The sequence below is a fragment of the Somniosus microcephalus genome, chromosome 4, assembly GCF_052327205.1.
Source record: "Somniosus microcephalus isolate GS21.2 chromosome 4, FLI_Smic_1.0, whole genome shotgun sequence".
Lineage (NCBI taxonomy): Eukaryota > Metazoa > Chordata > Chondrichthyes > Squaliformes > Somniosidae > Somniosus > Somniosus microcephalus.
Genome location: NC_140990.1, coordinates 186,161,424 through 186,185,967, shown reverse-complemented (window position 1 = coordinate 186,185,967; position 24,544 = coordinate 186,161,424). Strand labels below are relative to the sequence as shown.

At 44.7% G+C, this 24,544-nt stretch overlaps 1 protein-coding gene across 1 annotated transcript in view; it reads left to right on the top strand.

The window, feature by feature from the left end:
- The window catches only part of LOC147120076 (alsin-like), a 152,903-nt gene that overhangs the window by 52,025 nt on the left and 76,334 nt on the right, over nucleotides 1-24,544 (top strand). The window contains 4 exon segments of the mRNA XM_085985617.1: nucleotides 6,466-6,562; nucleotides 7,321-7,398; nucleotides 11,002-11,187; nucleotides 19,100-19,271. Coding sequence (XP_085841743.1) covers nucleotides 6,466-6,562; nucleotides 7,321-7,398; nucleotides 11,002-11,187; nucleotides 19,100-19,271 — 533 coding nt within the window.

Genomic DNA, 24,544 nt, shown 5'->3' with positions numbered 1-24,544 from the left:
GCTCCTTTGGTGAGGTACCACAGGGTGACTGGTGTTTGTGGGACTGTATAGAAACATAGAAACATAGAAGATAGGAGCAGGAGTAGGCCATTCGGCCCCTCGAGCCTGCTCCGCCATTCAATGAGATCATGGCTGATCATCCAAATTCAGTACCCTGTCCCTGCCTTCTCCCCATATCCCTTGATCCCTTTAGCCTTAAGAAATATATCCAACTCTTTCTTGAATATATTTAATGAACTGGCCTCCACCGCCCTCTGTGACAGAGAATTCCACAGGTTCACCACTCTCTGGGTGAAGAAATTCCTCCTCATTTCAGTCCTAAATGGCTTACCCCTTATCCTTAGACTATGACCCCTGGTTCTGGACTCCCCAGCCATCAGAAACATCCTTCCTGCATCTAGTCTGTCCAGGCCAGACAGAATTTTATAGGTTTCGATGCGATCCCCTCTCAATCTTCTAAACTCCAGTGAGTATAAGCCCAATCGACACAATCTCTCCTCATACGGCATTCCTGCCATCCCAGGTATCAGCCTGGTGAATCTTCGCTGCACTCCTTCCATGGCAAGAACGTCCTTCTTCAGGTAAGGCGATCAAAACTGCACACAATACTCAAGGTGCGGTCTCACCAAGGCCCTGTACAACTGTAGCAAGACATCCTTGTTCCTGTACTCGAACCCTCTTGCTACGAAGGCCAACATACCATTTGCCTTCTTAACCGCCTGCTGCACCTGCATGCTTACCTTCAGCGACTGGTGCACAAGAACACCCAGGTCTCTTTGCACTTCCCCTTCTCCCAATCTATTGCCATTCAAATAATAATCTGCCTTCCTGTTTTTGCCACCAAAGTGGATAACCTCACATTTATCCACATTGTAGTGCATTTGCCATGTTTCTGCCCAATCACCCAACCTGTCCAAATCGTACTGGAGTTTCACGACATCCTCCTCACAGCATACCCTCCCACCCAGCTTTGTGCCGTCTGCAAATTTGGAGATATTACATCCAATTCCCTCGTCCAGATCATTAATATATATTGTGAACAGCTGGGGTCCTAGGACCGATCCTTGCGGTACCCCACTAGTCACTCCCTGCCACTCGGAAAACGACCCGTTTATTCCAACTCTTTGCTTTCTGTCCGCCAATCAGTTTTCTAGCCAAGTCAATACCTTGCCCCCAATCCCATGTGCCTTAATTTTGCACGCTAATCTCTTATGTGGGACCTTATCGAAAGCCTTCTGAAAGTCCAAATACACCACATCCACTGGTTCTCCCTTATCTATTTTACCAGTTACATCCTCAAAAAATTCCAGTAGATTAGTCAAGCATGATTTACCTTTTGTAAATCCATGTTGACTTTGTCCGATCCTGTCACTGCTTTCCAAGTGCTCTGCTATTACATCTTTTATAATGGACTCTAGCATTTTCCCCACTACCGATGTCAGGCTTACCGGTCTATAATTCCCTGCTTTTTCTCTACCACCTTTTTTGAATAGTGGGGTAACAGTAGCTACCCTCCAATCCATGGGTACTGTTCCAGAGTCTGTCGAGTTCTGGAAGATGACCAGCAATGCATCTACTATTTCTAGGGCCACTTCCTTAAGTACCCTGGGATGTAGATTATCAGGCCCTGGGGATTTATCGGCCTTCAGTCCCATCAATTTTCCTAACACCATTTCCCTACAAATACTGATTTCTTTCAGTTCCACCCTTTCATCAGACCCTATGTTCCCCGGCATCTCTGGAAGGTTATTTGTGTCTTCCTTTGTGAAGACAGAACCAAAATATGTATTTAGTTGGTCTGCCATTTCTTTGTTCCCCATTATAAATTCCCCTGATTCTGACTGCAAGGGACCTACGCTTGACTTCACCAATCTTTTTCTCTTCACATATCTATAAAAGCTTTTACAGTCAGTTTTTATGTTCCCTGCAAGCTTACTCTCATATTCTATTTTCACTTTCTTAATTAATCCCTTTGTCCTCCTTTGCTGAATCCTAAACTGCTCCCAATCCTCAGGATTATTGCTTTTTCTGGCCAATTTATATGTCCTCTCTTTGGATCTTATGCTATCCCTAATTTCCCTTGTTAGCCACGGTTGAGTCACCTTTTTTGTTTTATTTTTATGCCAAACTGGGATGAACAAATTCTGTAGCTCATCCATTCGGTCTTTGAATGTTTGCCATTGCCTATCCACCGTCAACCCTTTGCGTGCCATTCCCCAATCAATCCACCCAACTCGCTCCTCAGACCATCGTAGTTTCCTTTATTTAAATTGAGGACCCTAGTCTCTGATTCAATTACTTCATTCTCCATCTTAATGAAGAATTCGATCATATTATGATCGCTCTGACCCAAGGGGCCTCGTACAACAAGATTGCTAATGAATCCTTTCTCGTTACATAATACCCAGTCTAAGATGGCCTGATCTCTGGTTGGTTCCTCGACATATTGGTCCAGGAAACCATCCCGCAAACACTCCAGGAATTCCTCCTCCACAGTATTGTTACTAATTTGGTTGGCCCAATCTATATGTAGATTAAAGTCACCCATGATGACTGCTGTGCCCTTATTGCACGCTATTTTAATTTCCCTTTTAATGCCATCCCCAACCTCCGCCTTACTGTTTGGAGGTCTATATACCACTCCCACTAACGTTTTTTTTCCCCTTGGTATTCCTCAATTCTACCCATACAGATTCCACCTCATCGGAGCTAATATCCTTCATTACAATTGTGTTAATCCCTTCTTTAACCAGTAATGCTACCCCACCTCCCTTTCCTTTTTGCCTATGTTTCCTGAATATCGAATACCCTTGAATGTTGAGTTCCCAGTCTTGGCCATCCTTGAGCCACGTTTCCGTAATCCCAACCAAATCATATTCGTTTACCTCTATTTGCGCAGCCAATTCATCCACCTTATTACAAATGCTCCTCGCATTAAGACACAAAGCCTTCAGGCTTGTTTTTTTTAACACTCTTAGACCTATTAGAATTATTATTTACTGTGGCCATGTTTGATTTAAACCGTTGATTTCTCTGACTGCCACTTTTGTTTTTCTCCTTCCTATCTTTTGCTTTTATCCTTGTTTCCCTTTCCTCTGTCTCCCTGCTCAGGTTCCCAACCCCCTGCCATTTTAGTTTAAACCCTCCCCCACAGCACTAGCAAACACTCTCCCGAGGACATCGGTTCCAGCCCTGCCCAGGTGCAAACCGTCCGGTTTGAACTGGTCCCACCTCCCCCAGAACTGGTTCCAATGTCCCAGGAACTTGAATCCCTCCCCCTGGCACCATTCCTCTAGCCACGTATTCATCTGAAGTATCCTTCTATTTCTACTCTGACTAGCACGTGGCACTGGTAGCAATCCTGAGATTACTACCTTTGAGGTCCTGTTTTTTAATTTATCTCCTAACTCCCTATATTCCGCTTTTAGGACCTCATCCCGCTTTTTACCTATATCGTTGGTGCCTATCTGCACCACGACAACTGGCTGTTCACCCTCCCCTTCCAAGATGTTCTGCAGCCGCTCGGAGACATCCTTGACCCTTGCACCAGGGAGGCATCACACCATCCTGGAGTCTCGTTTGCAGCCGCAGAAACGCCTATCTATTCCCCTTACAATTGAATCCCCTATTACTATAGCTCTACCCCTCTTTTTCCTCCCATTCTGTGCAGCAGAGCCACCCCTGGTGCCAGGAAGTTGGCTGCTGCTGCCTTCCTCTGATAAGCCATCCCCCCCAACAGTACTCAAAGTGGTGTATCTGTTGGAGAGGGGGATGGCCACAGGGGACCCCTGCACTACCTGCCTGCACCTAGTACTCTGCCTGTTGGTCTCCCATTCCCTTTCTTCCTGCCCAACCTCTACCTGCCGTGTGTCCAACTCCGTAAATGTGATATTCACGATGTCCTGAGCATCGTGAATGCTCCAGTATGCATCCAATCGCAGCTCCAGTGCCGCAATGCAGTCTGTCAGTAGCTGCAGCTGGATGCACTTCCTGCACATGTAGTTGTCAGGGACACTGGAAGTGTCCCTGAGTTCCCACATACTGCAGGAGGAGCATACAACGGGGCCGGGCTCTCCTGCCATGACTTACCCTTTGATTTAATTTAAATTAAATTAATTAATCAATCCCACTAATTACACTACAGTTAACTGGTTTACCAACAGTCCCCGCTACACCAGAGAGACCTTAGTAACTATAAACCAGAGTTAAAGTTTAAAAAAGAGAGAAATACTCACCAACCAATCACTTACCTGCTTCCTGGTGACGTCACACTTTGATTACTTTTTACCTCTCTCCCCGCTGTTGAATTGGTCGGGCCTCGTTCACTGCCGCCGGTTTTAAGCTGCCGCTGCTCCCACACAGGTCCGATGCTCTGGTTGGGCCTCGTTCACTGCCGCCGGTTTTAAGCTGCCGCTGCTCCCACACAGGTCCGATGCTCTGGTTGGGCCTCGTTCACTGCCGCCGGTTTTAAGCTGCCGCTGCTCCCACACAAGAGTCAGCACCTTTAGGAGAGAGGGGCTGGGCTAAATTCCAACAATTATTAAATGATTGAATTTGGTTTTGTTCTCAGGATATGGGTGACACTGACAAGGCCACATTTAGCACCCATCCATAGTCATGTGAATTATCTAGAAATTACAACATGGAAAGAGGTTGTTCAGCCCCACTAGTCCATGTTGGTGTATACCCTCCACCCGACCAGTAGTCCTAATCCCATGTGCTCACCCTGTTCCCATATTCTTTTAACCCTCTTTCCCTCAACCACCTATCTAGCCTATTCTTAAATGTTGACAAGTCTCATCTCCAATCACTAACTCATTCCACATCTGCACAATGCTCTGTGTAAAAAAGGTTTCTTCTACTTATCCTTATCTCCTCCAGCCCTACAACCCTCCGAGATCTCTGCACTCTGCCAATTCTGGCCTCTTCAGCATCCCCGATTTTAATCGCTCCACTACAAGCTTTTGGTCATCTGCCCTAATGTCTCCTTAAGTGGCTCGGTGTCAATTTTGTCTTATTAAGCTCCTGTGAAGTGCCTTGGGATGTTTTACTACGTTAAAGGCGCTAAATAATTGACAGTTGTTGTTGCTCTCCGTCCTAAATCGCTTAAATTTAATCTTACATCTATGTCCCCTCACTCAAGACCCCTCAATCACTGGAAACAGTCTGTCACTATCTACTCTGTCCCATCTCTTCATAATTTTATACACCTCTATCGAATCATCCCATAATCTCCACTATTCTATTCTAACAGAAACAGCCCCGAGTGAAGGTCGCACTGGGCCTTCAGTGATTGATTGTTTTACCACCGAGTGGCTTGCTTCGAGTGATATGAAGATATGTGGACAAGAGTCAGACCGGGTAGGGGTGGCAGCTGCCCTTCACTGAAGTGAACCAGCTGGGGTTTTGCAACCGCTTTGATGGTCATTCCATGGTCTACTACAACAGACTGCCCTTCTGATTGACTGTGCTGGAGGAAGGCAGTAATAGCGCCATTTTCACTCATTGAATTATGTCTTTGGAAAGCTGATCCTCTCAATTCTGGTTTTCTCCCTCCACTCCTGAAGGTGTTGCCCCCTTGCTGCGGTACAGGTCCATGGGCACTGCCCATTCTTGATGCTCAAGCCTGCACAGGGAGCGTTAGCCGGCAGAACAACCAATCCTGCTCCCGTCCTCACCAGGCATTCTCACAAAGGTCACCTGGGCTTTCCCACCGAGGTCGCTGGCTACTACTCAGGAGCCGTGATTCCGATTTTGGCTTCTTGTGCATCCTGCATCCCTGATTTTAATCACCCCACCATTGGCGGCCGTGCCATCAGCTGCTTCAGCCCTAAGCTCCGGAATTCCCTCTCTAAACCTCTGCCTGTCTAGCGCTCTTTCCTCCTTTAAGACGCTCCTTAAAACCTGCTTCTTTGACCAAGCTTTTGTCATCTGCCCTTAATTTCTCCTTCTGTGGCTTGGTGTCAAATTATGTCTGATTATGCTCCTGTGAAGTGCCTTGGGATGGTTTACTACGTTAAAGGCGCTATATAAATACAAATTGTTTGATTTTTTTCCTGCACTCCCTAACCCAGGGGCACCCTGGCCAGTTATAAAGTCTCAACAATAGCCCCATCTGAGATCAGCTCACACAGCTCAGACCAGGGATGAGATCAACGTTCACTCTAAGTTGCCCGGACACACATCAATCGGGAGATCCAGTGCAGGCCGCTCACCAGCTGTTGATGCTGGAGAAGATGCCACGCAGCAAATTTTAAGGGACCGAGCATGAAAAAAATATTAGAAGGAACATTAGATGGGACCTAGGACCATCTGGCATGTATGGCTTTGCACTGCATTGAGTGGAGCCTTCAGAGGACCTCTAAACGCTGAGCACAATGCTGAGTGTGATTGTTAGTTACAAGGCTGAACAGACTGAACAGTGCTTATGCTCGTGCAGTGACAAAGTTCTCGTCCTGTCTCTAGGCTTCAACCCCTGTGCATCAAGAGTCTGAGCAGTAAAGGAGTGGTCCAGGTGGCTGCTGGTGCATATCACTCGCTGGCATTAACCTCCAGGTCACAGGTAAGACCCGTATCAACTTGCTCTCCTTTTTCACAGTGTGTGTCCGACCTGCAGGAGAGCCAGGAAGTGCCTTGTCTGAGCGTTCGAAATAACAGAAGCAAACCGAGACAAAAATCACCCTCCTGCACGAGCATGAGCTGGGATGGAGGGCCAGAGCCGGGGAGTGATGGGATGGAGGGCCAGAGCCGGGGAGTGATGGGATGGAGGGCCAGAGCCGGGGAGTGATGGGATGGAGGGCCAGAGCCGGGGAGTGATGGGATGGAGGGCCAGAGCCGGGGAGTGATGGGATGGAGGGCCAGAGCCGGGGAGTGATGGGATGGAGGGCCAGAGCCGGGGAGTGATGGGATGGAGGGCCAGAGCCGGGGAGTGATGGGATGGAGGGCCAGAGCCGGGGAGTGATGGGATGGAGGGTCAGGTGTTGGGGGCAGACAGACGGTACGGTGAGTTTTCAAAGCCCTTCCACTGTTGGTCACGAGCAGGTGTCCCTAGCACAGGAATACCTGTGATCGAATACTGATTAGCTGTGATACCTCACTTACATTACAGACCTATGCTGCTTTTTGGTGACACTGCCTTGGTTATATCCTGGGGCGAATTTAGGAACAATGTTTACCTGCGTATGTGAGAGATTCATGGGAGGAGGGTATCAGACCTCAATGGCCTCTAGAAAATTGTTCTGTGAAGGTTCGTATCCCATGTAGGTACAAGCATATAAAGGCTAAAATTAATATCTGTTGTCCCTAATTTTCTTCCTACAGATCTATTCATGGGGCAGTAACACCTATGGACAACTTGGCCATGCAGAGTCACCCACTGTCATGCCTCGCCTAGCCAAGGTACAGCTCACTAAGTGTTCACACAACTTTAAAATATGAACCAACATTTAAAAACTCTAATTTACAAAGGCCTGCACAGAAGCTGCTAACATAGGCAAACCAGATAAAGCTCCCCCCCCTCTTTCCGAGAACCAGCTGGCCCAATGCATGAGATACTGAGCCAGAGACCACAAAGGCCCAGTTATAAGCCTCAATGCTCCTGGACAAGGAAGGGGAAAAATCAGCCAGGGTTCCCTCTCCCCATCGCTGGAAAGTTCAAGTGTGTGCATGTTGGGTGGGAAGAGGACCAGGCTTAGTTGCTGCCCAGAATCGAGCAACCTGCCAATACTGATTGTCTCGCTCACAACGAGGAACAGCTAACCAGTTAAGTTAGCACCCATGAAAACTGCACCTCAACTCCTTCAGGAGAAAAGTGGAGAACTTTGAGAAGGAACAGACTTTTTGATGCTGTAAGTTGGGCTGGTAAGTCCCAGAGAGGTTAAAAGGACTCAAGCCAAATAAATCGCCTGGGAAGATGTTTATCTAGAGTACGAAGTGAGACTATGGAGGAGATTTGTGAGGCATGGATGGTCATTATGAAGGAGTTGTTGAACACAGGGGAGGTACTAGTTGATTCGAAACAAGTTAACGGAGTGCCCCTTTTCAGCTGCTGACCCATTGGTATTGGGTCAACCTCCTTGACTGTTTGAGGAAGTGACAATCCAAGTGGACTACGGAAAGCCCTTCGACATGGTTAGTTTCGACTTTAAAAAAACAAAGGTCCTCATCAAAGGCTACAAGTTAAACTCAAAGTTGTGGGTGTTCAGGGTAAACTTCGGGAATGTCACGAGCTCCAGAGGCTTCCTCAGTCTTTGATTGGAAACATAAAGTAGGACACTAGCCTTGCGTCAGAAAGATGGGAGGGAAAGTAGTGAGTGAGGAGGACATAAAAAACCTGCAAAGGGACATAGACAGGCTAAGTAAGTGGGCAGAGATTTGGCAGATGGAATACAATACTGGAAAGTCTGAGGTTATGCACTTTGGCAGGAAAAATCATAGAGCAAGTTATTATCTTAATGGCAAGAAACTGGAAAGTACTGAAGTACAAAGGGACCTGGGGGTCCTGGTGCACGAAACTCAAAAAGTTAGTATGCAGGTGCAGCAAGTGATCAAGAAGGCCAATGGAATGTTGGCTTTTATTGCTAGGGGGATAGAATATAAAAATAGGGAGGTATTGCTTCAGTTGTACAAGGTATTGGTGAGACCGCACCTGGAATACTGCATACAGTTTTGGTGTCCATACTTAAGAAAAGACATACTTGCGCTCGAGTCAGTACAAAGAAGGTTCACTCGGTTAATTCCGGGGATGAGGGGGTGGACATATGATGAGAGGTTGAGTAGATTGGGACTCTACTCATTGGAGTTCAGAAGAATGAGAGGCGATCTTATTGAAACATAAGATTGTGAAGGGGCTTGATCGGGTGGATGCGGTGAGGATGTTCCCGATGATGGGTGAAACTAGAACTAGGGGGCATAATCTTAGAATAAGGGGCTGCTCCTTCAAAACTGAGATGAGGAGAAACTTCTTCACTCAGAGGGTGGTAGGTTTGTGGAATTTGCTGCCCCAGAAAGCTGTGGAAGCTACATCATTAAATAAATTTAAAACAGAAATAGATAGTTTCCTAGAAGTAAAGGGAATTAAGGGTTACGGGGAGCGGGCAGGAAATTGGACATGAGTCTAGGTTCGGAATGGTCATGGCCCTGTGGGTAGTGGAGCGGGCTCAGGGGCTGTGTAGCCTGGTTCTGCTCCTACTTCTTGTGTTCTAATTCTGTTAGATTTCAGGAGATGGTTTTATTCCTGTTCCTGGCTGGGGTGGAGATCGCCTTTACAGAAGGTAAGTACTGTAGAAAATATAGGGACAGAGTTTCGATCGCCTAGATGGGTTGGAGAGGAATTTCCCAGATTTTTTCTCCCAAATTGGCCATTGGGTTTTTTAATCTGGTTTTTCGCCTCTCCCGGAAGATCACATGGGTTCGGGTGGGATGGAGAGTGATAGTAGATTTGAGGTTAGGATCAGATCAGCCATGATCTTATTGAATGGTGGAGCAGGCTCAAGGGGCTGATTGGCCTACTCCTGCTCCTATTTCTTATGTTCTTATGTTCCAACCCCACTCCAGAGATATTGGCATGAAACTGGAGTCACATATAGGCCAGAAGGTTTCCTTCTCAAAAGAACATTAATGAACCAGTTGAGTTTTTATGACAATCCAACAGCTTCATGGTCACTGTTACTGATACCAGCTTTTTATTTCCAGATTTTTTTAAAACTGAATTTACATTTGAACTCATTCATCAAAGCCTCTGGATTACTAGCCCAGTAACATAACCACTACACTATTGTACTCTATTATAAAGAATAGAAAAAATGAACTTGCATTTATATAGTGCTTTTAATGATCTAAGCACATCTCAGACAATGAACTATTTTGAAGTATTTTAATGTAGGGAAACACAATAGCCAGTTTGTGCACAGCAAGGTCCCACAAACAGCACTGATAAATGACCAGATAATCTGTTTTTAGTGATGTTGGTCGAGGGATGAATATTAGCCAGGACACTGGGAGAACTTCCCTGCTCTTTGAATATTGCTGTGGGATTTTTACGTCCAGCTGAGAGGGCAGACGGGGCCTTGGTTTAATGACACATTTGAAAGATGGCACTTCCCACAGTGCAGCACTCCCTCAGTACTACACTGAAGTGCCAGCCTAGACTATGGGCTCAGGTCTGTAATAAGGGGCTTGAACCTACAACCTTCTGACTCCGAGGTGAGCGAGCTACCAAGTGAGCCACGGCTGACGAGAGAAGTAACATGAGCATACTTCTGGTGTCCGCTGTCACAACATGAACGGGCATTGGCCATGATGATTTTCATCCTCTATCAATGCTAAATGATCTATAAAACATTGCAGCCTGCATCCAGACCCTCACTCGGCCCTACTCGCCCATCACCTCGTCCCTCATTGACTGCACTAGCTTCCTGTCTCCAAACAGATTGAATAAAAAATGCTCGTGCTCATCCACAAATCCCTTGCCCACCCAACCTCTGAACCTTTTCCAGCTCCCGTTCTCTTTCGACTCTGGCTTTCTGTGCATCCCTTTCTCTCGGCTCTCTCCTTTGATTATCTTGAGTTATCTTGGCTTGACGCTCTGCAACTCCCCCGCCCCCAACCCCTCGGTCTCTGCACCTCACTCTGCAACTTTAAAATCCTCCTCAAAACACATTTCACTCACCAAGCTTTTGGTCACCTTTCCCAACTCTGCCACGAGGGCTTGGCGCCTGCTCCTTTTCTCCTCTTTCACCTTGGGAGGTTTTTCTAAGTTAAAGGCATTATATCAGTAGCAGTTATTGTTGTCAATGGAACTGCACACCCAGCAAGAGCCAACACCTTCAGGAGAGGGGAGGAGGAGGAAAAAATTAAGTTTACAGAGGTTAAGCTACTGTTGATTGTTTATTGTATGGATACAGAAATCACACAGCCGTTTGAAATAATTAAACTGACTCTTTGATTATTTATTACTGTATAAGTTGTGGCATCTGACACCCGAGTGCTTTTCTGGTGCAGATCCCCGAGAGTGTCCGTGTGTGGGATGTGGCAGCAGGACAGGAACATTCCCTCTTTTTGGCCGATGGGGAATTCTTCCAGCCCAACGTCTATTACTGTGGACAACAGGTGTTGCAAGAGGCCAGCAACACTGATCGTGGTCATACCTACACCCAGCAACCAGTGCTTCTGTCAGTCTGTAGTAAGGCAAGTGAAGCTCATGATGTTCTTTATTATTCAATGAGATATACATGGTGAATCCAGAATATTACTCTGAGGAAAGTCACACAAGCAGAACATAAATTTAAACCAAATCTTTAAAAGTGAGTGGGTTCAACTACCATGGGCCAAATCGGGTTTCTCATCCTTGACTTTATGTTCTTACCCAGAGTTGTATCATTTTCAGATAAATTACATATTTTGTTTGAATGCTTTAACTCAAAACCCTCAAATACCGGGGGATACAAGTGACAGATGAGGACATTAAAAGTAATAATGGACGTCAGGGGGAACTTTTTCACTCGAACGGTGATATGGAGTTATGGAGTAAATTACCAGGGAAGGTGGTTGACTTCGATGCATGAGAATAAAGGGTAGCTCTGAACTAGGAGGGATCAGACAGGGGAAAAGTGAGGCAGACTAAGATGGGTTTAGATTGCATGTCAGTCAACACACGGAGAATGGTAAATAAATTTGGTGAGCTTCAGGCACAGTAGCCATCTGGGATTATGATATCATGGTAATAACAGAAACCTGGCTCAAACGAGGGGAAGAATGGGCACTTAATATTCCTGGCAACAAAATATTTAGGAAAGATAGGGAAGGAAAAAAAAGGAGGGGGGTGGCAGTATTGATCAAAGATACTGTTGCAGCACGAGAAAGGCATGATGTACTCGAGGGTTCAAAGACAGAATCTATTTGGTGAGAATTAAGGAACAATAGAGGGAGGAGCTGTTACACTGCTGGGCATATAGTTTGGGCCCCAAATCGTAAGGAGGAGATGAAGGAGCAAATTTTCAGGAAAATTACAGAAAGAACTTTAGTGTAATGATAATGGGGGACGTCAATTATCCTAATATAGTCTGGGAAAATAGCAATGTAAAGGGCAAAGAGGGGGAAAAATTCCTCAAATGTATACCAGAGAACATTCTTGATCAGTGTGTTTCCAGCCCAACAAGGAAGGAAGCAGTGCTGGATTTAATTTTGGTAAATGAAGTGGGGCAAGTGGAGCATGTTTCAGTGGGGGAGCATTTAGGAAACAGTGATCATAATATCATCAGGTTTAGAATAGTTATGGAAAAGTACAAGGAACAATCAAAGGTGAAAACACTCAACTAGAGAGGGGCTAATTTCAGTGAGTTGTAACAGGATCTGGCCCAGGTGGATTGGAATCAAAGATTGGTAAGTAAAACAGTAAACGAACAATGGGAGACCTTCAAAGAGGAGATGGTTCGGGTACAGACTAGACATATTCCCACGAGAGAGAAAGGAAGGGCATCCAAAGCTAGAGTTCCCTGGATGACTAAAGATAGAGATTAAAATGAAACAGAAAAAGGAGACTTATGATAAATGTCAGGCTCATAATACAGTAGAGAACCAAGATGATTACAAAAAGTAGAGAGAACTGAAAAAGGTAATAAGAGGGACAAGGAAAATGCATGAGAATAGATTAGCAGGTAACATAAAAGGGAACCCAAAAGTCTTTTATAAACATAAATAGTAAAAAGGTAGTCAAAGGAGATATTCTTGTGGAGGCAGAGGGCATAACTGAGTTACTAAATGAGTACTTTGTATCTGCCTTCAGAAAAGAATAGGATACTGTCAATGTCACTGTAAAGGAGGAGGTAGTAGAGAAATTGAATAGGATAAAAATAAAGAAAGTGGAACTAAAGAAGTTGGCAGCAGTCAAAGTAGAAAAACCACTCAGTCCGGATGAGATGCATCCTAGGTTCCTGAGGGAAGTAAGGGTGCAAATTGAGAAGGCTCTGGCCACAATCTTCCAATCCTCTTTAGATAGGGGGGTGGTGCCAGAGGACTGAATGAACAGGGATCTAACATTTGCAACCAAAAAAGGGGAGAAGGATAAACCCGGTAACTACAGGCCAGTCAGCCTGAAGGCAGTGGTGGGGAAGCTTTGAGACAACAATCTGGGACAAAATTAATTGGCACTTGGAAAAATATGGGTTAATAAATGAAAGCCAGCAGAAATTTGTTAAAGGCAAAATTGTGTATGACTAACTTGATTGAGCTCTTTGATGAAGTAACGGAGAGGGTTGAGGAGAGTAGTGCGGTTGATGTGTATATGGACTTTCAAAAGGAGTTTAATAAAGTACCACATAATAGACTTGTTAGCAAAATTGAAGCCCATGTGATTAAAGGAACAGTGGCTGTGTGGATATGAAATTGGTTAAGGGACAGAAAGCAGAGAGTAATGCTGAATGGCTGTTTTTCAAACTGGAGGGAAGTCTACAGTAGTGTTGGATCACTGCTCTTTTTGATATAAATGACCAGGACCTGGGTTTACAGGGAATCATTTCAAGGTTTGCAGAAGACACGAAACTCAAATGTAGTAAACAGTGAGGAGGATAGTAGCAGACTTCAGATAGACTTGGGCAGACACGTGGCAAATAAAATTTAACACAAGTGTTATGCAATTTATTTTTGTAAGTAAAGTGATGAGGCAATATAAAGTAAATGGTACAATTTTAAAGGGGGTGCAGGAACAGAGACCTAGGGTGTACGCATACAAATCTTTGAAGATGACAGAGCAAGTTGAAAAGGAGGTTAAAGGCATACGGGATCCTTGGTCTTATAAATAGAGGCAGAGTGTACAAAAGCAAGGAAGTTATGCTAAACTTCTATAAAACACAGCCCCAGTTGGAGTATTGTGTTCAATTCTGGGTGCCACACTTTAAGATGTCAAGGCCTTGGAGACGGTGCAGAGGAGATTTACGAGAATGGTGTCAGGGATGAGGGACTTCAGTTACATGGAGAGATTAGAGAAGCTGGGGTTATTCTCCTTGGAGCAGTGAAGGTTAAGGGAAGATTTGATAGAGGTGTTCAAAATCATGAAGGGAGTAAATGAGGATAAACTGTTTCCAGAGGCAGAGGGACCAGTAACCAGAGGATACAGATTTAAGGTAACTGTCAAAAGAACCAGAGACAATATAAGAACATTTTCTTTTACACAGCTAGTTTTTATGATCTGGAATGCACTGCTTGAAAGGGCAATGAAAGCAGATTCAATAACAACTTTCAAAAGGGAATTGTATATTTAAACTTGGAAAAGGAAAAATTTACATTGTTATGGGGAAAGAGACTAATTGGATAGCTCTTTCAAAGAGTTGGCACAGGCATGATGGGCCAAATGGCCTCTTTCTATGCTGTATGATTCTATGGTATAAAATGGGGTCAAGAGGACAATCATTTTTCACATACTCTGCTTCCACCCGGTGTTGAAATGGAGACTCACCCTACTCTAAAGCATTTATTCTCAGGGTTTCAAAGCTGCAGAACTCTTTCCTTTCTTCTTCTTAAATTAGTATGTCCTGATTCACTTCATCCTGTTTTTAAATATTTAAACTCTGGTTGCATCCTGCACTGTCACTTGGCCCTGGTTTCTCAGTAAAAAGGCAGCTACCTCCACAGCCAATTCTGAAGGAAGATAACCAGCTGGTTTGGTGATGCTTTGAGGGGAAACACACATTTCATAAGTACAAAAAAAGCAAGTAGGTTGGTTTATTCCTGACCTTTTAACTGACTGCTCCAATAGCCTGTGTATCAGGGGGAACACCTGCCGCTTGTTCAGGGTAACGATAAGCCATTTATTGGTTATTAATAGACCAGGACACAGCTGCAACCTGTTGGTGGGGTGGAATTCTCTCAACACACAATGTATTAATTTCTGCTCCAAGTAGTTAGGCTCATCGAACACTCAGGCTTTGTATTAGCTAGTTGAACCCTGTAATTTGGATATGGTGGAGCCTCTGTGGTGTCTGGGCATGTGATTGGATTGATCACTGTCCAGCTGCTGTGTTGTGTGAAAATCCATTTTGGAGCATTGTAGTTTTTTTCCCCCCATTGAAGGAGCAGCAGAGTTTCTGTTCCTTGTGTGTGGATTGGGTAGGATAGTTGTGTTTTTGCTTGGTCCCCAAGTCCTAACATTTCGCACAAAATTTTGACTCCTAAATTGTTCTTTTGTGTATTGACTCAAAATTCTTTCTCCTCACAGTTTCCATTGCTGTTCTCTTTTGCTATTTTTCTTCGTCTACTTGTTTATTCTTAATTGGATCACACTTTATTCTGTTGCATGTTGAGGGAGTAAGTGTGATATTTGAAAGAATTTTGGATGTGCGAGTATGATGGTGTGTTCTGTCCCTGGGCAGTGTGGTGGTTTTTTGTGGTTGTACAAGTTATCTGCAACTTAAGAACATGTCAAATAAAGCTTATCAACTTAAATTAAAATAACATCGGCCGGGGATCAGTTGTGGTCTTTTGTGGTTGTACAATTTTCCTGCAATTCTGGTTTGCGTACTAAATGGACTTGACCCTGAATAGGTGGCACCAAAAAGCCATTAAACATGAAACAGTACTGTTGATGTATATTTAATGTGTGGCTGCCCAACCAGTCAGTTCTTGTACCTACACAGCTAGAAATGAAAAATGAGCCTTTCTAGTTGGGGACTAGTAAAATATTTATGTTGATCTGTAAACAAATTTTTAAAAATTGTTTACAATTTTGGGCATTTATGTAAGTTTAATGAGGTAAAATGATTAACTTAAACAATCTTTGCTTTAAAAATATTTGAGAATTGTAGCACAGACTAAAAGTACTAGAGATTGCTTGGCTTTAAGTTGCCATTTCTTCTATAACAGTTTATACAGCAGGGTAAGGATTAGTCACTGTATAACTATGGATTTATTGTGTTCAGAGTAAGGGTTACTCACTAACTGTATGGAATTCTTGTTTATACAGCAGGGTAAGGATTAATCACTGTGTAACTGTATGGAGTTACTGTATTGAGCAGGGTTAGTGTTACTGTGTGTAGTTGTACGGAGTTATTGAACATGACTTAATTCCCCTCACTGGACTATGTGATTGAAAAATGTTAAAAATCTTATCACATCAGTTCTACTTCTAGCATTTCTGACTAATTCATAAACCCCCTGACTCAGTGGAATTATCCATGTGAAAGAGCAGTCATATTGTGCTCTCGTATTTACAACTTCAACTGGTGTCCCATTGCTGAATTTTTTTTGTCACAAAGCTGTGAAGTAGCCAAGTGCCTGATACCTTCCATGTGTGTACTGGTGATCCTTGTACGGAAATCACGGCAAATGACCAGCAGTAAAAGATCTATTCTGTGAAATAGAACATCAATGGCTGTTTGTTACAGGTGGTTGTTCTAAGCTGCTCTTCCAGTTTATTGTTTCCTGGGCTTGCTTGAGTGTGTTGCGCAGAGAATATTGTCAGTGATCCTAGGGATTGAATGATGTGCGAGTTTGAAGTGGCAGTAATTCTCCTCCAGGCACAGTGTGGGCTGTCCACTGTGCAACTTACTGGCAAGTGTTGGCTATATTCTCTAACACATGAAAGGATCCAATGATGATGATGTAAACTGTCTTTGATTAATAAAGCTCCATTGTAACTTATAACCCTAAATGATGAGCCTTTGTAAAAGGCACTTATTGAAGTAGGATGCAGGGATTACTAATTTGTGACGGACCAGATGGTGTGTAACCTCATTTTGCTCCCTCAATGTTTGCTTATTTTAAAAACAAGTTGTAAGATATTTATGTATTGGCATAAATCACACCAACAGCAAACATAAGAGCATAGGCAGTAGGAGTAGGCCATTTGGCCCCTTAAAGCTGCTCTGCCATTCAATAAGATCATGGCTGACATCAACTCTACTTTCCCGCTATATCCCTTAATTCCCTTCGTGCAAAAATCTATCAATTCTCATTCCTTCTGGGGTAGAGAATTCCAAAGATTCATAACCTTCTGATTGAAGAATTTCTCCTCATCTCAGTCCTAAATGGCTGACCCCTTAGCCTGAGACTCTGACCCCTAATTCCAGACACTCCAGCCAGAAGAAACAGCCACTCAGCATCTACCCTGTTAAGCCGTCTAAGAATTTTATACATTTCAATGAGCGCACCTCTCATTCTTCTAAACTCCAGCGAATATAAAAAGAAAGATAGACTTGCATTTATACAGTGCCTTTTGCGATCATTGGACGTCCCAAAGCGCTTTACAGTCAATGATGTACTTTTGAAGTGTAGCCACTGTTGTAATATAGGCCCATTCTACTCAATCTCTCCTCATAGGGCAACCCTCCCATTCCAGGAATCAATCTAGTGGTGCCCCGGTATGCAGACCCATCAGGTGCTACTGGGCATTGGCATAGTTTTGGCTCCTCCACTCTGGGACAGTGAGTGGGGTATCCACAGACCTTCCCATTAACCCAAGTACCACCATTCTTGCTGTTGAAAGTGGCCAATGCGTGCTGGTATTTCACCGTTTCTTCAATACGATGCTGGTATCCTAGTGGCTCCCCCCTGTGGTCTAGTTTGTAAAGCCAGCATATCCCCTGAGTCATAGGCACGAGAAGGTTTCTCCCCCCCCCCCCCCCCCCCCCCCACCCCCAGTCTGTGCTGAGTGAGCTGATCTCAGTTGGGAGAGGAGTAGGGAGTGACACTTTGCCTCAGTGCCTTGAGTTAGGGAGGGTTCCTGCTTCTGATCACCTATCCGGTGACCCCCTACTGCAGTGTGTGTTTGTGAATATTATGAAGGGGTGAGGAGGGAGCGCCATGCTTGAAAACCTCACCGGCACTTCCCGTCCAGGGTTATACATGAACGGCCACTTCAAGTACCAGACGGCACCTGGGGATCTGTCTGAGTAAGAATCAGTATCTTCAGGGGGGAAATTGGGGTTCAGTTGGGGGAACCATCTATCTCTACATTTAATCAGAACATCTGGGCTGCCTTTTCACCTCACTGTGGGTGAGTTACAGGTGTAATCTGAGAGATCGATTTTATCGTTCCACCATTGGTGGCCGTGCCTTCAGCTGCCATGGCCCTAAGCGCTGGAATTCCCTCCCTAAGCCTCCACACCTCTCTCCTCCTTTAAGATGCTCCTTAAAACCTACCTCTTTGACCAAGTTTTTGGTCATCTGTCCTGATATCTCCTTATGTGACTTGGTGTCAAATTTTGTTTGCTAACGCTCCTGTGAAGCACCTTGGGACATTTTACTATGCTAAAGGTGCTAAATAAATGCAAGTTGTTATAGAGCAATGGTTACTTGGGAAATAACAACAGAAAATGCTGGAAAAACTCAGCAGGCCAGGCAACATCCGTGGAGAGAGAAATAGAGTCAACGTTTCAGGTCAAAACCCTTTGTCAAGACTGGTTAGTTGGGATTGATTGCAAACAAATCTAATTGAGAGGCTCATAGAGGGTATTTGGTGAGGAGCAGTGGGTTCAGGGTTATATTCTATATCCTTTGAGTACTGAGGGAATGCTGCACTGTCAGAGGTGGCATCTTTCTGATGAAATGTCTGCCCTCTTTGGTGGATGTAAAAGATCCCATAACATCATTCGAAGAACAACAGGGGAGTTCTCCCCAGTGTCCTGGCCAATATTTATCCTCAATCAACATCACTAAAACAGATTATCTGATTGTTTACCTCCTTGCTGTGTGCTGCTGCGTTTTCCTAATGTTACAAAAGTGATTACACTTTTTAAAAAAAAAAAAGCTAACTTGTGGACTCAAGTGATTTGGAGTGTCCGGATAATGTGAAGGGCACTGTATAAACGCACCTTCATTCTTTGAGTAGGCTGGCCTTGTACTCTGAGTGAATAACAATATTTTCTACTTCTCGAGGACCTGCTTTCGGCCACTGGAGGAATGAATGTTTAGGGGACTTTCTGCTGGATCCCGTGGTGATTCTTGGACCCGTTTTCTGGAACTGGCTGTAGTATTGCTCATGTGTTCTGTAACCCTATCCACAGCCTCCGTAGTTACTCTGCTGTGCAGGTAGATGGAATGCAGACTTGTTGACTGGTTCTTGTTCTCTTCCAGCATTGCAATAATGTTGTCCTCTGTTTGATTTCAGCTTGGCTACATAAACAGCCTGTTTGCTGGGGGTCAGATGTGCCTGGTGCTTGCAGACAGGAACGTAATGGGCTATATTGCCAGTTTACACGAATTAGCATCATCAGAGAGGAGATTCCACTGCAAGCTAAGCGATGTGAAAAATCAGATACTCAAACCTCTGCTGGGTTTAGGTATGGAAAATGATCTTTCTCTCCACTAGTAACTGACAATCTGCTCCACTCCAGCACTCCATGCAGTGTTCACAGCAGGATCATAATCAGCAAGTGAAATATTTGAACAACATCCATCCAAACTGTGAAAAATCACCCAGCAGTACAATTAGAGATTGTGTCCTCAAAATTGGGATGGATCATTTTGCATTGACTGACACTAGACTGCAGTACTGCAGTGTTAATGCAGTGACAGACCTGTATCCAACAGTACTGTGCCCCAGTGCTAATGCAGTGACAGACCTGTATCCACTAATACTGTACCCCAGTGTTAATGCAGTGACATACCTATATCCACCAGTACTGTCCCCCAGTGTTATACAGTGACAGTCATGTACCCACCAATACTGTAGCCCAGTGTTATACAGTGACAGTCCTGTACCCACCAATACTGTACCCCAGTGTTACACAGTGACAGTCCTGTATCCACCAGTACTGTATCCCAGTGTTATACAGTGACAGCCCTGTATCCACTAATATTGTACCCCAGTGTTACAGTGACATAGAAACATAGAAGATAGGAGCAGGAGTAGGCCATTCGGCCCCTCAAGCCTGCTTCGCCATTCAATGCGATCATGGCTGATCCAAATTCAGTACCCTGTCCTTGCTTTCTCCCCATATCCCTTGATCCCCTTAGCCTTAAGAAATATATCTATCTCCTTCTTGAGTATATTTAATGAATTGGTCTCAACTGTCTTCTGTGGTGGAGAATTCCACAGGTTCACCACTCTCTGGGTGAAGAAATTCCTCTTCATCTCAGTCCTAAATGACTTACCCCTTATCCTTAGACTGTGACCCCTGGTTCTGGACTCCCCTGCCATTGGGAACAGCCTTCCTGTATCTAGTCTGTCTAGTCCTGTTAGAATTTTATAAGTTTCAATGAGATCCCCTCTCATTCTTCTAAACTCTAGCGAATATAAGCCTAATCGACCCAATCTCTCTTCCTACGTCATTCCTGCCATCCCAGCTATCAGTCTGGTGAATCTTCGCTGTACTCCCTCCATGGCAAGAACATCCTTCCTCAGATAAAGCGACCAAAACTGCACACAATACTCAAGGTGTGGTCTCACCAAGGCCCTGCACAACTGCAACAAGACATCCTTGCCCCTGTACTCGATTCCTCTCGCTTTGAAGGCCAGCATACCAATTGCCTTCTTAACCACCTGCTGCACCTGCATGCTTACCTTCAGTGACTGGTGCACAAGGACACCCAGGTCTCATTGCACTTCCCCTTTTCCCAATCTATTGCCATTCAGATAATTGCCTTCCTGTTTTTGCCACCAAAGTGGATAACCTCGCATTTATCCACATTATACTGCATCTGGCCAATCGCCCAACCTGTCCAAATCGTACTGGAGTTTTTCTGCATCCTCCTCACAGCACACATGCTGTGGTGTATGTGCCTTTAAGAGCATGTGCTGTAATGCCGGTAATTGCCACTCGGGCTATATAAGCCTGTATATTGTGTATATCCGTTAGAACCCCCCCCCCCCCCCCCCCCCAAGACTTTGCTTAGTAAATACCTATGAACCAACTCCTGTCTTCAGTGTCTTTATCAACACACGGACACTACAGTGGCGACGAAGTGGAAACGGACTTACCTGCAATTCGGCAGCACCTCGAGGACATCGATTCCTCGGGCGTCCAGAAGACTCAAGGAAGTGAGAGAAGCTGTGGTTTCACCAGCTGGCCAAGCTGGTGGCAGGTACTGCGCTAATCCTTCCTGGGCGTCAGGCTGGGGCTCCAGCGGCTGGCTCTACAGCTGAGACAGGCAGCGAAATCGGAGGCAAGCAATAACGGACTGGGAGGGAGCACTCGGGAGACGGCCGGCGTGGCAAGCAGGTCAGCGTTCAGACCTCCGGCGGGAACGCGTCTCCAACAGTAAATAAAAAAAAATAAAAAAAAGAGAACGGAAACCGCAGTAAACAGCATTGTTATTGGCAGCAGCGGTGGTAAAGCGCGGGAAGCGCCATATCTTTGCTACAGAAAAGAAAAAAAAGCGCGGGAAGTGCCATATCTTTTCTGAAATGCCTAAGTCTGGCAATATTGATGCTTTTGATAGCGAAATAGAGGATTGGACCACATACGTGGAAAGAGTAGAGGTATGTTGCACTGCAAATGGAATAGAAGATGAAAAAAAAGCTTCAGTACTTCTGAACTTAATGGGCGCAAAGACATACGGGCTGTTACGAAATTTAATCACTCCAGCCAAACCAAAGGACAAGAATTTTAAAGAAATTGTTGATACCCTGCAGGAGCACTTAAACCCAACACCGCTGCTGATAGCGGAATGATTCAAGTTCTTCAAGAGAAATCAACACAAGAATGAAAGTAACGCTGATTACCTAACCGAATTAAGAAAGTTATCGAAGTACTGCCAATTCGGGGCAGGACTATCAGATTATCTTCGAGACAAATTCGTTTGCGGTCTCTTAAGTGAAGGAACACAAAAAAGGCTGCTTTATGAAAAAGATTTAACATTGGACAAAGCTTTCAGTATGGCTGTATCATACGAAGCAGCAGCAAAAGGAGCTGCAGAGATACAACAAAAGACACAGGACTTCGGCACCCATGAAATGACACAGGGTTTCGAAAGATGTTATCGCTGCGGCAGATCCACCCATAACCAGAGGGACTGCTGGTTCAAGGACAAAGCATGCAGGCAATGCGGAAAGATTGGACACATTGCACGGGTATGCCGATCTGGACAAAATAAATCCACTGACAGGAAAAAAAAAAATCAATAAAGAAAAGTACAGGAAGGTACAAATGATGGCGGACAGTAGCTCCGAAGACCAGAAGAGCGATAGCGACTTCGAAAACAAGAGACTAAGCTGTCTCAAATTACATAATGTACTTGCCAAAGATGATTACCAAACCATTTGGGTTACCCTCACAATAGCAGGGTCCGCAGTTAAAATGGAGCTAGATACAGGATCAGCTCTAACCGTAATAAATCGACGGGATTACGAGAGGCTATTTTCGCATATACCTCTAAAAGACACATCCATTATCTTAAAAACATATACGGGGCAGAAAGTATACCCCAAAGGAAAAATAAGGGTGCCTGTTGTATACAACGGCAAAGAAATACAAAAGTTGTATTTATACATTCTACAAGATGGTGGTCCACCGTTGTTGGGACGTGAATGGATCAGGAAGATACGTTTAGACTGGCACTCCATTCAGGCACTGACGGTGACCAGTAAGGAAAAAAAAACAATGATGACATCATACCTGAACGATTAAAAGACATCTTGGCCAACGCCAAAGAAGTGTTTCAAGAGAAACTAGGAACCTTGAAAGGCACCACCGCCTCAATAAAAGTGGAAGATGCAGCAATTCCCAAGTTTTTTAAGGCAAGACCGGTGCCATATGCAATACGTCCAGCAGTCGAGGCAGAGCTGGAGAATTTGGAAAAAGCAGGCGTATTATCCAAAATAGATTGGAGCGAATGGGCAACACCCATCGTTCCAGTCATGAAAAAAGCATTGAATAAAGATAAATCTGAAGAACAGAGAAAAATTCGCATCTGTGGTGACTTCAAGGTGACTGTAAACCCGGTCCTTCACACGGTACAGTATCCTCTTCCGAGGATAGAAGATATTTTCGACTCACTATCCGGAGGGAAACGTTTCACCAAAATTGACTTGACACAGGCATATCTACAGATGGAGGTTGAAGAGGCCTCTAAAAAGTATCTCACGATAAACACACACAAAGGCCTGTACCAGTACAATCGACTGGTTTTTGGAGTAGCATCAGCTCCAGCTATCTGGCAAAGAGCTATGGAGCAAGTCCTGCAAGGGATTCCGGGGACTCAATGCTACCTAGACGACATCCTTGTAACAGGAGAAAACGACAACGAGCACCTTGCCAATTTGGAGCAGGTGCTCACTAGGCTGAAAGAACGGGGCCTACGAGCGAATCGCCCAAGTGCGAATTTTTCCAAAATCAGATATCATATTGTGGCCACATAATTAATAATGAAGGGTTGCATAAGTCACCTGAAAAAATTGAAGCGGTCATAAAAGCCCCAGCACCTGAAAATGTTTCACAATTAAGGTCGTTCCTGGGATTAATAAATTACTATCATAAATTTTTACCGAACTTATCAACTCTTCTACACCCTCTTAATGAACTGCTACAAACAGGAGTGATTTGGAAATGGAACGAAGACTGTAAACGTGCCTTCCATAAATGCAAAGACTTAATTACATCCGAAGAAGTTTTGGCTCATTACAACCCATCACTGCCAATCAGACTGGCGTGCGATGCATCCCCTTACGGCATAGGAGCAGTATTATCCCATAAATTCCCTGATGGCTCAGAACGGCCGATAGCTTTTGCGTCACGCTCATTAAACTCAGCTGAGCGTAACTATGCCCAAATCGACAGGGAAGCACTCAGCCTGGTATGGGGAGTGAAGAAATTCAACCATTACTTACACGGACAAAAATTTACCTTGTTGACTGACCATCAACCCCTCATCTCCATATTCAACCCTAAAAAAGGTGTTCCCATTATGACAGCGCAAAGGCTACAGAGGTGGTCCCTTTTTGTAGGGGCACACCAATACACCATAGCATTCCCATGCTGTTTTGACCCTTTGTATTCTGACGGTTTATCGTGCCTACCGTTGCCAACGGTAGAAGAGGCACCTACAGTAGACCCAGTAGAGATGTTCCACTCTACCATAGTGGAATGTCTACCAGTGACAAATTCTGCCATTGAAAGGGAGACGAGAAATGACCCGACTCTCTCACGGGTCTACGATTTAACAGTGAAGGGATGGCCAGCAAATGGCGAACCACTGTTGCCAGCATTCTCGCAAAGAAGAGAACCGCTGTCAGTGTGCCGAGGAACCTTGATGTGTGGATCCAGAGTGGCGATTCCACCCAAACTCCAGGATAAAGTGCTAAAGGAGCTTCACGAGGGGCATCTGGGTGGAGTGAAAATGAAGAACCTAGCTAGGGCGTTTGTATGGTGGCCAGGTATCGATGGAGACATCGAAGAAATGACCAAGAGCTTCCTAGGATGCCAGAAGGTCCAAAACGCTCCACCACAAGCCCCTCTACATCCATGGGAGTTGCCCTCATCTCCCTGGCAAAGGGTGCACATCGACTTTGCTGGTCCATTTATGGACTCAATGTTCTTAATCGCGGTTGATGCACACTCCAAGTGGCCGGAGGTAATAAAGATGTCCTCCACCACCACGGAAAAAACCATCACAG